Below are 15,631 nucleotides of genomic sequence, written 5' to 3' on the forward strand. Positions count from 1 at the left end.
ACCGGTGATTGTGAGCCAGGGATAACAATTTGGCTACCTTAACTCAGAATTAATATTTAGCTGGGATGGTGACCTAAATGTCCACGCTGGGTTCATCCAGACTCCAAATCGGATAGACGAATAGTTCTGATAAAAAGTACTTATTGGTATCTCAACCAAGTGCCACAGTATGCATGTATCGCATGGCCTCAGTGTCACCGGTGCCACAGCGTTTGCGCTGTGCTCTTTCAGAGACCGTACCGACTGGAATTTAGCGACCGCTGACCGTTTCAAAGACTGTACGGGCGGCAGCACCCAGTCTGATCCTCGCCTCCGGCAAGAGGGGAGACCGCGCGTCCCCCTGTCGCATTGTGCCGCCGCCGCTCGCGGGATGCGGACGAGTCTGTTGAGTGTGTTGTGCCGTCTGCCGTCTCCTCTTCGGGCCATGTAAGTTTCTGCCATGCTGTGTATCAATGAAATAATTGATCCTAGTTATTACATTGATAGATCAAAAAACCGGCGCTGAAACGTTCACTTCAATTAATGGCGATCGTCGTCCTCATTCATTTGGCTGCGGCAAATGAAAGTACTACCGGTAGCGTCTTTTAGCGCCATGCCTTGGAACGAGGCCCAGGTAAATATAATAGAATGGATTCAGGGTAGTAGGACGTAGGTGCATATGTGATGCATTGCTAAATGAACATACACAGGCATCTAAGCTGGAAATGACTGAACTGAATTTACTCAAAGGCTCACCAATATTCTTTGGCTGGGACTACAGTCTAAGCCTAAGACTAGAATTCGTGAGCCTTTGAGTAGGTATTGTTGATCAGTATATTACTGTTATTACATAGGAATATCCGCCTTGTTACAGGAACGCAGGATGCGAGACTCGACAGGCGACGGGCGACTCAACCGCTCAAGATGTGTAGAATGTGGATGGCGTGGGAGCGGCGGCCGAGGACGTGTGACGTGATAATATCTGAAGCGTGGCTGACTCGAAAAAGTGTAGACTTATCTTCCTGTAAATATGTTTTTTTTCGGAAGTCCTCGGCTTATATTTCTCGGAGCCTCAGCTGCAACCTGCGAATGCCTGGAGCTCCATATATGTATACCCGGTCGCCTGTGGTTGGCAGCTGCTCCATTCCTGGCAATGAAAAATGGCTAAATGTGCTTATTTCAAGTAAAAAATATAGCTTCAGAGACCGTACAAATGTGTTTGCTAGGGTTTGATCCTTACGGATTTATATATCATTCATTAAGGAATAGCCTCAAAATCCTTGAGGATTTTCGCCAAGATCCTTAAAGATTTTGCTACCAATCTTTAAGGAAAAAAACACAAAGTCCTTAAAGATTATTACCAATGTCCTTAAAGACATTGCTAGAGATCCTTAAGGATTTAGCTAAAAATCCTTACGGATTTTCCGCAGAATCCTTAAGGAATTTCTAACAAAATCCTTAAGGAATTTCTAACAAAATCCTTAAGGATTGTGTATCAATTTCGTACAAGGATTTTGTTAAGGATCGTCCTGAAGAAATACATAGGACTGTCCTTAAGGATTTTTTCACTAGGGCGGCCCCAATCACAGAGACAGCACGACCTGGCCGCCCCTCCCCCCCCCCCCCCAGGAGTGCTGTGCTTCTCCGAGCCGTCCCCACACCGGCGTGGGTGCCCGGCGTGGGTGCCTCTCCCAGCCGTCCCCTGTCTCCGATGCAGTCTGGACACACTCCTCGCCAGATACTGGCCACAGGGTGATGGAGTGAGCTTCTAATCCAGCCAGAGGGAATGCTGGGTGCGGCACTCTGGTCTGTCCAGGGGGGCTGGCTCTCACTGCCCGGTGGTAGAGAGGGGATCGGAAGAACATTATAAAATGTGGTGTCAGCTTTACGTGCTGGTGAATCTCTTTGGGGGAGGGGAGGGACAATGGTATGCATAGGATGTGAAGGGTGTGTGTGGGGAAGTGGAGAAAGAGTGACGTGTTAGCAATGAATTCTGCGACTATGCGAGAGCGAGCATGGTGCAACAAGTTCAACAACAAGTTTGTCGGTGAGCGGATGATTCACTGGATTTCGATAGTGTTTTGCTGTTGTTGTTGTTATCTTGTTGAGTTAGGCCCTTTCGGTCTGACAAGACCATTTCAGAGCCGGAAGGATGCCAGGAATCAGGGGGAGACGTTGGTTTTGGCGGTGCTCCGCCGGGACTGAGCCCATCGCCCCGCCAGCGGTCACCGCACCAGGCCATGATGGGCAATGGGCCTGCTACTGGTGAGAAGCTACCCGCATGGGATAAAGGTGCCCGTTGCACCCCCGGAACAGGGGATGAGGTGTGGAGGAAAAGGAATGAATATCCTAAGGACAGAAAAGACGAAAAAGGGACGATCCGTCCCTTTTGAATGGAGGGAGATGCTACGATACCAAAGCAAGTCGTGGTGTAACTATGGTAGCAACATCTAAATAAATGCTTTACAAAACTCCGTTTCATCCAGCTCCTTGTGTTGATCTTATCTTCTAGGACCACGGGTTGACCATACATTGAAATCGGCTTGTTCTCGATGGACCTGCTTATAGTTTCCGATGATAATATATGGTCATAGCGTGATAAATAACTAGCTCAATTACGGACTGGACTCGAGAAGTCGTGTTTCCGCCCCCTGAATTATTTACATTTGAGGACGGCTGAGAATGACTTTTGCCGGCGAAAACACATAATCTATCAATAATCTTTCAAGGGAGGTAAGACCTTTTTCATTCTAAGTTTCAACCCAATGAACCTTACTTGCAGACTACGTATCGGTATTCCGAGGTTTACTCTGGTGCCATCTGCTAGGCCACCTGGAGTCGAGCGCTGATACGGACTCCGAGCTTTGGCTAGGTGGCGACACCATACGTTCGTCTTCCATCAACACACGTTCATTTCCCGACGCCATTCGTTAGCTTGTCGTCGAATCCAAACGTTTAGAAATTCATTCAGAATAGCTGTTTTATTCACTTTTAATACTGGGCTGCACTTGGCAACACGACAAAACACACAAACACAGCGCCTCTAAGGCTAAATTGAGCTATCAAACCATAGCTTGCTAAAACTTCATAGAGCTAACTCGATCTTGAGAGTTCAATATTGAGCCCCGATTCAGATCGGGACCGAAGAATATGCAAAACACACTGCACTTGATACCGTGTCAAAACCATTCACGGTATTCCTATGGTCATATAAGTGAACCATGATGTTTTTTTCCGCCAATGTTATTCACCAAGACACTAAAAACCTAATATCAATCGTTTACCTCCAAGGTCTTATTCTTAAATTGATGATAAATGTTCCCCTGATTTAGTATGTTCATGGACTGACTGACCCTAGTTTTGGAGACATTGTGCGTTTCATAAAAGTATCATGTTCATCCCGTAGAACACCTCTCATTCGGTATTCGGTATTGCTGATGTCGCATTAGGCGAGCACCCAGGCCTGGGGGCTGGCAGAGACGTTGTAGTCGTTGAGTTATTTGATGATAGCTAGAAGAATTTTCCGGTAGTCCCGCTTCGTTTCATCCTTTACCGCGTCGGCAAGCGACTTGTGGTACGTCTTCTTGAAAGCATCCTTGATGTCTTCCAGATCAATCTGCAAAGATCCCAATCAATCGATCAATAAGTACAGCTACAATTCGCAAATCAATTATCAATTCCTGTACCAATAACAATAGATGAGGGCGAAATCGTAGCAACTAGCAGGCAAAGGTACTTTATTTCGTTGGACCCCATTCACCTATCGCTTAGAAAAGAATCAGACTCCCGCTTAACAAATTTACATATTTCTCGTGTTCAGTGCAATGACAATTGATTATTGAGCTTGAAATTGAAGCGTGATTGACTGCGTAGTTGGGACTGCTTGACTGACTCAGTGACTGTTTAATGGGTCAATGGCCATACAGGGTGTAACGAAATTATCCGGACACCTTTCGTCGCGCTGTAATTAAGAAGCAAGACAATCTGATATTTTCCCTTTTGAATGATTATGTAGCCACCTTTCATAAGAGCGCAGGTACAAATTTCTGGAGCATTCCAGCCACTGGGTTTTCCAGCACAGTGGGTTTCATGTAGAGCAGCGCCTTACTAACCTGTGCCCACAGCTGGGCGGCGCTGGTGGCGGGTGTCCCCTCATTCATCTCCTGCTGGACAATAGTCCATAAGATATCGATGGAATTGGGATGGGAACTATTTCCAAGCCATAGCCCGTTAGCCCAGAAGAACAATAGGTCCTTTCGGCATCACGTCTCATACTGCTAGGGACTTGAAGGTGGTGCGCCGCCCCGCATGAAGACTGCGCGACTTGAATCAGGCATCAGTACGCGTTCAGAAACCGAGCCCTCCTGTGCCGTCTGGTTCAGTGGCTCCAACCAATCGCTAGCCATGATGTTGCACCGGTAATACTCGTCACTGATAGTGGTTTTCTGTGGCGTCATGAACAGCTTGAATATTGCACAGCAGCTGAACATGCTCCAGGTCTGAATTTTGGCCGGATGTTTGACGCCGGCGACGGCCGGCATGTTTGAGCTGCTGGCAGCCCACACATGGCCGATTTGACGGTTCAACGGACATCGCAGCTCGAACAGCTTCCCATCTGACCAGGCCAGCTCATTCATGTCTTCCTTCGACCAGTGGACACGCCCTGGCCTGAGGCCAAACGTGGTGGACTGGTTGTTTTCCCGTCAATTTCATTGGCTTTTTCACTTTGAAGAGCAGTAAAACCAAGCTAAAGGGCGGGTAACGGTGAATCGTGATGTGGGACCTCTTATTATCTGCCTTGGTAAGAATTCGAGTCAGTTTGCGGATTAATTGGTGCCGTTTCCTTGTCGCTATCCTGACAACTCTCCTCACCACTTGGCAAAGGGCGCCCTTCGCGATCGACGCCGGGCTGAGTCTGCCACCAAGTCCAAGCTTATTACGTCTCAGGCAGATGTGCTACTGGCTGCTGCTGATGTCCAGCTGCTGACAGACCAGCTTCTGGCTCATGCCACCATGCCACCAACACGTAGCCTTACTACGAAACGAGAGACTGAACTCCCTTCTCTCCATTGCCTTAAACGAAAACTATCAAATGAACCCGTCGGCGACTCGACTCTTACTCAGAGCAAGAGTCATTTCGCAAGGTCAGGGTCACTGCTGAGTTGAGAGCAGCTATCAGAGGTATGCATTCATCCAACTTTCCAGCTTCTAACATTAAAAAAGAAACTTTGCGAGCAGATATGACGAAAAAATAGATGTCCGGATAATTTCGTTACACCCTGTAAGTGACAATTCACTGTTATGGTTTAGCAATATGTATAATGTGTTTAGATGTAAACATATTCATACCTACTGAAGTTGTTCGAAATACGGTGAAGAGGTTTGGAGAGAGTGTCTCACCTCGGAGCGTGTTACCAGTATCCTGATGAGTACATCGTCTTTGGTACCTGGACCGTCCATCGCCTCAAACAGGGTCTTAGCAAAGTACGCTACCTGATCCTTGATGCAGAGCACTGCCGAATAGATATTCATTGGTTACAGAACAATAACATTATAAGTGGAAAAGCGAAGTAGTTTGGTTTCGGATTCTTATATTTCTGAAACTCCGCTTCTTATCAAAGTATCGAAACTGCTGTCGTACACTGTTGAGGCTTTTGTTGCGAACCTAAAAACAACATCTTGCCTACCAACCCTGATTTAACCCGCGCCTCATAGGGGGCGGGAGGCGGAGGGCGGCGGAAAATCCCTTCTCTCTTTTTGTTGATATCTCCAAAAAATGCATATATCGTCACCAAACTTCGAGGACCCATCCGGACATCAATTTTACACCTGGTGACCACAAAATATTTCCATCGTTTTTCTCTAAACTTTCCTATGGATTTTTTTTTTCAAAAGATACGCTACCTTGCCCACAAATGACGTCGAAATGACTTCATGTTCTGCAATTTTGACCCGAAACACATTTCTTCGAACGAAGGCCTGCACGGCCGAAAATGTTTCCTTTGACTTCACATCATGTGACAACATCGGTTGCACCTAGGTCAATGAAATTGGGGCACATGGGAATTTATTGGTGTGATTATCGAACGCCCTTTGAATTTTGAAAATCGGTTCGTAGCTTTCCGGGCGCTTACTGCTTAGGGGGTGGGGGTGGGGTAGCGGAACGCCCTGCTTGCGGGTGGCAGGGTTTGGAAATAGTCATACGTGGCGCAGATTAACACAACTTTCATGATTGTTTCGTTGAAGTACTATAAAAAAAAAAACAGTCCAAAACTGAATAGTGAACGCCATTGTCAGCATATGACTTACGTTAAAACATTTTTTTTTATTGAAATTCCTCACTGGCTCTCCGTAGAGAGTTTATGCTTACTGGTATAGTTAGATGAGCGGGATGCTTAGAAAGGTTAATGCAGGAATAAATACTTACCCATCGTCACCAGGGCTTTCTTGATATGGCTTGAAAACTCCTTCTCTATTGCGTTCTCCAGCGTGTTATCAGCGAAGACCGTGTATTCTTCGATTGTCAGTTTCAACAGAGGGTAGCTGGTTGTCGCGAAGATGCGGATAAACTCGTCTTCATCCGTGCCTCCGTTCATTCCCTCTCCAGCCTCGTAAAGTTGCTGAAAATAAACATATTACTTCAAATACCACACTAATATCATTTTGCAATAAAACTAACCGTAAATCATAATCTTATTCTAACCAGTATAACGCCTTTTGGGGCGACTAACGGAGCGAGCGAGAGGGTGAGCCTTGCACGTGCGAAATTTCGAGGGGGTACCTCCAGCTGACTTGTGTACGGCACCCTACTAACCGGTCTCTAGCGATGTGCCAAATTTGAGCACAATCGGCCCAGCCGTTCTCGAGATCTGGAAGCGGCACCCTGCACGTGCGCACGTGCAAAATGGGTCCCAACTGACTTTTGCACGGCACCCTACAAACCGGTCCCTAACCATGTACCAAATTTGAGCGCCATCGGTCCAGCCGTTCTCGAGATCTGGAATCGACCCCTGCACGTGCGCACGTGCAGCAGCACCCCAACTCTGGCACATGGATATGCATTGCCTAGTGGGTGCCTAGCTACATGCCAACTTTCAGCGCAATCGGCCAAGTAGTTACCGAGATATTACAACAATTACAAAAGTGACACCTCTTCGTTTTGCACGTGGCACGTGCATAAGGGGTCACCCACATGCATCGGGAATAGTCCAATACTTGGTAGAAGGAATGAAGCTACCCTACAAAAATTACCGCGTGTAAATCGGTCAAGTGGTTGCTGAGATATAAGCCTCGCAAAAGCGTGACCACGGCCGGCCGCTCATACTCAGAAATTTCCGTTAATCTAAGGAAAGACTACGCTCGCTTCGCTCGCTCCGTAATAATTCTAACCAGTATAACGCCTTTTGGGGCGACTAACGGAGCGAGCGAGAGGGTGGGCCTTGCACGTGCGAAATTGCGAGGGGGTACCTCCAACTGACTTGTGCATGGCACCCTACTAACCGGTCTCTAGCGATGTGCCAAATTTGGGCACAATCGTCCCAGCCGTTCTCGAGATCTGGAAGCGGCACCCTGCACGTGCGCACGTGCAAAATGGGTCCCAACTGACTTGTGCACGGCACCCTACTAACCGGTCCCTAACTGTGTACCAAATTTGAGGGTAATTGGTCGAGCCGTTCTCGAGATCTGGAAACGACCCCTGCACGTGCGCACGTGCAGCAGCGCCCCAACTCTGGCACATGGATATGCAGTGCCTAGTGGGTGCCTACCTACATGCCAACTTTCAGCGCAATCGGCCAAGTAGTTCCCGAGATATTGCAACAATTACAAAACGGACACCTCTTCGTTTTGCACGTGGCACGTGCATAAGGGGTCACCCACATGCATCACGAATAGTCCAATACTTGGTAGAAGGAATGAAGCTACCCTACAAAAATTACCGCGTGTAAATCGGTCAAGTGGTTGCTGAGATATAGGCCTCGCAAAAGCGTGACCGGCCGGCCGGCCGGCAGCTCATACTCAGAAATTTCCGTTAATCTAAGGAAAGACTACGCTCGCTTCGCTCGCTCCGTAATAATCTAGTAGTTATAATCTAACTGTTATGCGAGGACGAGCGAAACCTCCTTACGAATTTTTTGCTCTATGTTTATTGGAAACCGGGAGACATCGTTAGCGTGGACAGAACCGTGTCAGGGGGACTTTTCCACCGGTCATTTAGACGGGTATTTGTCGGGTAGCAGGCCAATGTCTATCATGAAATGAGCCAAGGAGAAGAAGATCAGCTATAGATAAAGACGAGAAATTTCAGAATGACACGTTTTGAACAAATTACAAAAACATAATGTTTTGGTTCAATCCTACATTGCGATTGTGGCTAATAGCTCAAACAACAAAACTTTAATAACGAGGGGTTTGATGTGGCAGCGTTACTCCTACAGGGTGGGGCAGAAAGATTTACCTGTTTGTTTTCAGTCCATTACTTAAAAAGTTATGAACGGATTTTGATAAAATTTTGCATGCAGCTTCTCAACTGACTCATGTATCAACTTTAACATCGTTTTTACATTTTGTAATAGTTGTTGGTGAGCTATGGCGAAGATGACCAAGTGAGCCCAAATTGCGGCGCTGAAGTAGGCTGGCCACAGCTCCCGAAGCGTTGCCAAACAGCTCGGTGTTGCCGTAAAAACTGTTTGCAGTGTAATTAAATGACTTAAAAAGACAGTGTTAGTGTCGTCGAAGTACATGCCAGGCAGAACAAGGGATTTCCGCTTCAAAAAGCTAGTTAATATCGTGCACAAGAAGGTGTTTCAATTCCTAGGCGAAACATGCGCAAACTGCCAAGGGAACTCGTTGTTTAGCCCAGAACCGCCAAGAGAATCATAAACGACGGCTTAGGCTTCATGTCATACAGGATGTAACGTCGACACCTAATTTCGGCGGCATCCAGGGAAAACCGGCTACACAGGATCCAAAAGATATTGGAGGAGATTAGGAGCGCCGGTAACAAGGCATTCTGCTGGTCCAATGACAACATGTTCATGCCTGAGCCCCAGAGACACTCCCAAAGCGTCAAAATTTTGGCAGATGGTCCATCCAGCATTGATCCTGCTATTCGCACCATTTTTTGTTGCTTGAAGCCTGCTGGTGTCATGGTTTGGGCTACCGTCGCATCCGACGGCTCAAAAGGAGCCTTGGTCTTCATCAAGGAGGCTGTCAAAGTGAATTCAGAGGTTCAAGTTCATCTGCTGGAGGAACATGCCTTGTCTTGGGTCACTCAGTCGTTCTGAGACGGATACGTCTTCGTCCAGGACGGTGCGCCGCCGCAAACGGCCAACATCGCTCAACCGTGGTGGAAGACCCACATGCCTGGGTTCTGGGACAAAGACATTCGGCCATCATCGAGTCCAGACCTGAACCCGATGGACTTCGCAATCTGGGCCATCTTAGAGAGGAGGGTGTGTGCAGCGCCACACAGCAGAATCGCCGCCCTGAAGCTGGTCCTCGAGACGGCACCGTCAAATCTTGGCGGGGACACAGTGCGGCGCTCGTGCCCCTCCGCAGAGGGACGTTTCGAAGCAGTGGTGAAGGACAAAGGTGACCATATTGAGTCATTATGCCGTCGCTGAGATGTGTACATGTTACTGCATATATGTGCCAGAAATCAATTTGATATCTTTGCTCGGGGCCGAAATATTTAAGAAAATCAAGAGGTAAATCTTTCTGCGTACAGTGTACATCACTGACCTGAGCAATTTTCTTTGCCTCATCCCGTGACGGCTCTCCCTCCTGCTCGGCTCTCTGTCCCTGCAGCAGGGCAATCATGAGCTGCCTGATGTTCCCACTAAGCTCCGACTCGATGTCATCTTCCAAAGATCGGTCGTAGACTGGGGAAGGAAAGCAGTTCGTTAAACATCTGATACATCAGCCCCCAGTCTTCCTCGAACATTCCTAAAATGGAAAGCAGAACAGCTGGCTTAACACCTGAAATATAAAAGACGTGATTGATCTTTTTTCTGGGATGACTAAGAAATAATCAATTATGCAGCGAAGAGCAGTCAAAAGTGCACAAAAGTGCCCAAACCCAAATATTCGGTGGGGTATTTAGAAGTTATTTAGATATGGTTATTTAGAAGGTTATTTAGATCACCAGGGTTATTTAGAAGCGTCTGCAGCTGGCCCCACCATAACGACATCATGTGCCACCCTCTCCCCTCCCAGTGATCCTCCCACTCACTGTACTGGTAGGCGGCGTCGACCTGCATCAGCATGTCCTCCTTGCATCCGCAGAGGATCTCCACCAGGGTATCTTCGTCGGTACCGATACCTTTCATGGCTCGTCGGCACCACTGCGCCAGGTAGTGGCTGTCGTACTCGCACAGCGCCAGAGCCGCCGTCTCGAAGTAGCCGCCCAGCTCCGACTTCAGGTCCTCTTTGAGGTCCTGGGGTGGTAGGAGGGGATACAAGTGAGCAGGAACTGGAGGGTTACGGTGAGGTTTAGTCATGTGTTATACAGTGTGCTAACTGTCTCAGTCCCGTGAATTATTAATCGATTCTGTATCGACGCACACTATATAGAATGCAGGCAGCATATTTTACATCTAAAATTGCCACGATCGATTTTTTCATGCAAAGCCAGCCTTCACACTTACCCGGCCAAACTGAACTTTGTAGCGGTCTCCGATCATCTTGCGCTCCATGGCGGTATGCTTTGTGAGAATCTCGATGATGACTCGCTCGTCTGTGCCAATGCCTCTCATTGCCTTACGCAGTCGCTGCCCCGCGGCGTCGGCCTGCGGCTCACCGAAGTCCTTGTTTTCCTTGATGGTGCCGCCCTGTGCAAAGGATAGTAACGTTCTCATCATAAAGTAACAGGAGGTTCAGTTTACCCACCTATACAGAGTGCGGAATTCAACCATACCCTTCATTACTAGCATTTATTTATTTATTTATTTATTTATTTATCAGAATCACCAACAGGGACAAGCCCCACTGACAGGTGAAGTCAACATAAAAACAGTTAAACAGTATAAGACACATTGTAAACATCATACCTGTCGCATCACAGCCCGCAGTTCCCAAACTATTTTATAAAATGAAAATTAAGATAAAGGTGTGCTAAAATACATGATGCATAAAAAGAATCATCAAAAGATGCATATAAAAGTGCAAATGAAGCACGAGGGGGTAATAATAAACATCAGCAGAATGATGAGAAAATTAAGAATACACATAAAAAATAAACACAATAAAAGTAAGTAAAACAAAACAAAAGTGAGATCGGTGAGCAAAAAACTACACGGTTAAAACGTATGCGGTGACACGAGTTTTAAAAGCACGTAAACTGTCATTAAATATGTCCGCCTCTGGATTGGTGGACAAAAAAGCGTTGATTGCCTTCGGGATCCTGCAATACATGCCCGACTGCACTGCCATCACACGAGCGCGGGGCACAGCAAAAAGAGTGTTGGTGCGGGTCGATCGAGGTGGCACATGGAGAGGAAATGCATTCACAAGGATGGCGGAGCTGATTCTCCCATGAAAGATGTTCTTCAGGAAAAGGATATCGTGCTGGATCCTGCGTTGTGCCAGAGAAGGGATTTGAAAATTGAGTAATAGGCTGCTGTAGGACAGAGACGGAGAGGAACCAGAGGATGTGTTCGCCAGCAGCCAGATGAGGAATTTGTGCTGAACTCGATCGACCCGCACCACGTGGGACTTTGCCGCCCCCGCCCAGACCGTACTGCAATATTCTAAAATGGAGCGCACGTTTGAGAAGTATGCGGCTAACACTGCGCTGCGGTTGAATTTAGCCTTGCCGAAGCCGACTTGAAAAGAACGAATGAGGAGGCCGAGCGCACGATTGGCCTTGCGAACAATGTCTGATATATGCGGCGCGAACGTTAATTTGGTGTCGAGGGTCACCCCTAAGTCCCTGATCTCGTTCACATGTTCTAGTTCCGCATCGGCTATAAAATATTTGGTCTGGACGGGGGCACGCTTGAGGGTCATCGTGAATGATTTGCACTTTTTTGGATTTAGAGTAAGTCCCCATCTGACGGACCAGGCTGACAGCTGATTGAGGTCGTTCTGCAGCAATAGTCCGTCAGCTGGGGAGTTGATTTGGCGGAAAATTTTGACGTCGTCGGCGTACAAAAGGCAGCCGGATGTGATGTGACACGGTAAATCGTTGATGAACATTGCGAAAAGGAGGGGGGGGCCAAAAGTGCTCCTTCTGGAACGCCGGAGGTCACAGGTCTCCAGTTGGAGGTCCTACCATTCACGATGACCCTCTGACGTCTGTCGGACAGATAGGAGACGAACCATTTTAGCGCGTAGTCCTTTAGATGGAACGATTTTTCCAGTTTATGAATGAGTAGGGAATGGTTCACACTTTGGAATGCTGCCGAATAATCAGTGTAGATGGTGTCCGTCTGATATCCGTCCGACATGGCGTCCCACGCGTGTTTGAGATACGTGCTAAGGTTTGTAATTTGTAAATCATACTAAATTATATGTTTCAAAGAGGTGGTTTATTATTTCAGCCTTTGCATATCAACTCAAGGGTGACTTATGTCGTGACAACCGGAATCAAACATCGACCATGTTAGTGTTCACTGCAGCTAACCAGTTGCGTGCGTATAGGTCGCCAGTTTTACCTTGCAATAAAATGCACCGGTCTTTGACCGTGGCAATGCATTGACACGTCAAAGACCATGTTTACCCAATATACCCTGATGTTTACTGCCTCACACGTGAGGCAGTAACCAGTAAACATGCCGGTCTGAATACATGTCTATACCGTACAGTTTTGATAAAGCCTAAGCCTTATCATGAACCAGCTATTTCTTGCGTGGTCGTTGCTTTGATGCTTCTTATATGTTGCCACATTTTTGTTTGTTTATGCATGCGTGTCGTTACGGGATTCTCCGTAGCTGATTAACGATTCATACCGCTATTTCAGTCCTAGGACTGATAATAAGTGGCGACACGCTATCGACCCTTCAAGCTATTTTGCCCATGCATTGATGGGCAATGTGTGTTGGACTAGAGGAATTATAGCAAACAGCATCCATTTTTGTTCGGTCTGTGTAGTATTGCTGTCTTTTGCTTCGCTCTAGCGAAAGGCCCAGTCTAAGACACAACACAAAGGAAAACACACGGATCTGGACGGGGAAAATGTCTTGAATTATATGGAACGCATCTTGTAGATTCTTACAAAAATTTAACCCTTGCCCGTATAGGGGGAGGGGACGAATGGACCCCCTCGGTTTTTCATGAATAACTCGCGTAAAAAGCGGCGGATCGCGACGAAACTTTCAATCCCCTCGATTCATCAATTTTACACCTATTCTGAAATTTTTATTTCTTTACTTATTTATTTATTGCGGGTCTTTGTGGTATCGACTGGCTTTTAACCCTCGCCCTGGCAGGGGGGGGGGGGTTGATGCAACCCCCCCTACGGTTTTCCAAAGAACGTGTTATCTTGACTAAATTTGACTTACGTCGTGATGTGAACACTGAACTGCTTTAACCCGCGCCCTGCTGGGGGGGGGGGTGTTTGAACACCCCCCTTGTGGTTTTTCGCGAATATCTCAAAAACGGCGGCGCGGAGCGCCGCCGTTTTTGGTACACCTTATCATACATCAATTCTACACATGTTGTGAAAATTTCAGACCAAGGTCATTCAAGGTCAGGTCACCAGGTCACTTGAAGTGACCTCACCTCATAAAATTTTCAATGTCTGTCATAGCTACACCGAGTGACCGATCGCTTTGAAACTTTCAGCGATTGCTAAGAGCAATAGCATGTACAAAATTTATATCTTAGAATTTTGATATCGATGACCTCAGGTCAGGTCAATTTTGCGACCTCCCCATTATAAAGTCAATGGGAGCAAATTGAAATGCGCCTCTTTTGGATGAAAGACATTATAAACACTCCCAAACACCGAATTACAAGTGGTTTAGACACACTGAACTTGAAAATGGTGTCCGTGACCCTTGTTTATGCCCTGAGGTCATCTTAGGTCACGAATGGTATCTAACAGTTTTTCGCAAATAACTTTTGATAGAGGCATGCTAGAGCGATGAAAACGCCTTAGATGTGTTCAGCTCGACGATACGGATCGACTGATATGCAACATGACCCTTTCCGGTCAGGTTATGACCTTGACCTGAGGTCAAATTTTCAAGTTGACCTTTCAAGGTCAAGTTATAGTTTAGAGTTGCAAAGTTCTCCCAATGGGCTGGTACCGGCACCGCCCCGCCCCACAAACATTTTCTGGAATACCGGCATGCTACCACGCCCCAAGCAAAAAAAACCGCCAAATTACCGGCATACTAAAAAACCTGCATTCTTGATTTTGGCTTACCCCTACATGAGATGCCACATTTTGGCAATTTCAGTAACCGCCCCACCCAACAGCCACCCATTGTCCAACTTATTACAATTCAATAGCCTCTTAGTGTCCAAAGTTTGAATCATATGCTGATAATTTTTTGTGCAAAATCAAAAATACCGGCATGCTACCGGCAAGACATGCCAGATACCACGAAAAATCTGCGGTAGTGAAAAATTACCGGCATGCCGGTAGTGCGGTAGGAAAATTTTGCAACTCTATTATAGTTCATTCGATGCGTCTTGACGAGAGGAACACGATACCGGTAAAAGTAAGCTCGTACAAGGCTTGGGTCAAAAGTTATTGCAGAAAAACTGTTTTCGAAAAAATCGGTTATTTTTGCAGTTTTTGCCCCCTGCAGGCAAAACCGTTAACGTTAGGTCAAATCTGAGAGAATTACTCAGAAAGGGCGTTAATAGGGCTATCGAATGCGCTTTTCTGCGGCGCTGTAGCTCTATTGGTTCCCGAGTTATGCGTTGGCTTCTTGGAAGTTGTCGACATTCGACCTGGAAATCGGCGAAATTTTGCCTTCAATGACCTCTAGTGACCTGACCTTTGACCTGCCCAAAAAATTGACTGAAATGATTTCGTCATTATTTTTTACGCTCTTTCGAACGCCGCCTTCCGCGTATCGCTACGTGGACCAGGAGCCGAGTTACAAGGGGGTGTTCAAACACCCCCCCCCCCAGCAGGGCGTGGAAATCCAGGACCCCCAGCCGGGCGCGGGTTAATGAGAAAAAGACAGCAGGGTGACAAAATAGAATAAAATACGTAACTTACCTTCATCGTGTTGCACTGATTACTGCCGCTGTGAAAACTGGCAGCCGGGGCACCCCTGTGAACGGTGCGAGCCTGCGTGCCTCCTTGGGGACCTGGTCGGCGTCTGGGGGCTGCCGGCTGGGACGCAGTTCGGCCGCGTGCGGCACCATTAGGGGTGCTCCGGTCAGTTGGCGACCGGACCGGCCGGTCGATGGCTCTGTGGAAACCTTCAAACAAACACCGGCTGGCCAGGTGCAGGGCGCCGATCGCACCGGACCGATCGCGCTGGACCGAACGCGCCCGACCGAACGCGCCGGACCGAACGCGCCGGGCCGAAAGTGCCGGGCCGAACGCATCGCTTCGGTTCCACGGCTGCACCTAATCGCCCGCGCTCCATAACCTTCATCCTCTTATTTACCCCGAGCCTCAAACTGACACTTCCCATGCATATTGTATACCTATTGGCTTTGATACGTCGAGCCAACTTTCATTGATTTC

General features: G+C 47.4%; 1 protein-coding gene and 1 long non-coding RNA gene across 2 annotated transcripts; one reads left to right on the plus strand and one right to left on the minus strand.

The window, feature by feature from the left end:
• Positions 1-317: 317 nt before the first annotated feature.
• LOC122368891 lies at positions 318-932 on the plus strand. Its single transcript, XR_006254322.1, has 2 exons — positions 318-426; positions 854-932. It is a non-coding gene; the product is annotated as an uncharacterized LOC122368891 (long non-coding RNA).
• Positions 933-2,941: 2,009 nt separating this feature from the next.
• Positions 2,942-15,328, minus strand: LOC122368885 (annexin A13-like). The gene is made up of 7 exons (XM_043343197.1): positions 15,155-15,328; positions 10,626-10,808; positions 10,211-10,415; positions 9,721-9,860; positions 6,407-6,599; positions 5,380-5,492; positions 2,942-3,595 (listed from the first exon to the last, which is right to left on the minus strand). The coding sequence occupies exons 1-7, from the start codon at positions 15,158-15,160 to the stop codon at positions 3,476-3,478; spliced, it is 960 nt and encodes a 319-aa protein (XP_043199132.1). The 5' UTR covers positions 15,161-15,328; the 3' UTR covers positions 2,942-3,475.
• Positions 15,329-15,631: the final 303 nt, after the last annotated feature.

Source organism: Amphibalanus amphitrite, unplaced genomic scaffold (genome assembly GCF_019059575.1).
Source record: "Amphibalanus amphitrite isolate SeventyFive unplaced genomic scaffold, NRLGWU_Aamphi_draft 000986F_arrow, whole genome shotgun sequence".
Lineage (NCBI taxonomy): Eukaryota > Metazoa > Arthropoda > Thecostraca > Balanomorpha > Balanidae > Amphibalanus > Amphibalanus amphitrite.

What these genes read in the sequence shown, in the direction of transcription:
- LOC122368885 (XM_043343197.1), bottom strand. An exon ending in GAAAGCCCTGGTGACGATGG is followed by an intron (nt 5,493 to 6,406) that starts GTAAGTATTTAT and finishes TCTATTCGGCAG; the next exon opens with TGCTCTGCATCAAGGATCAG. An exon ending in TACTGGTAACACGCTCCGAG is followed by an intron (nt 3,596 to 5,379) that starts GTGAGACACTCT and finishes GGATCTTTGCAG; the next exon opens with ATTGATCTGGAAGACATCAA.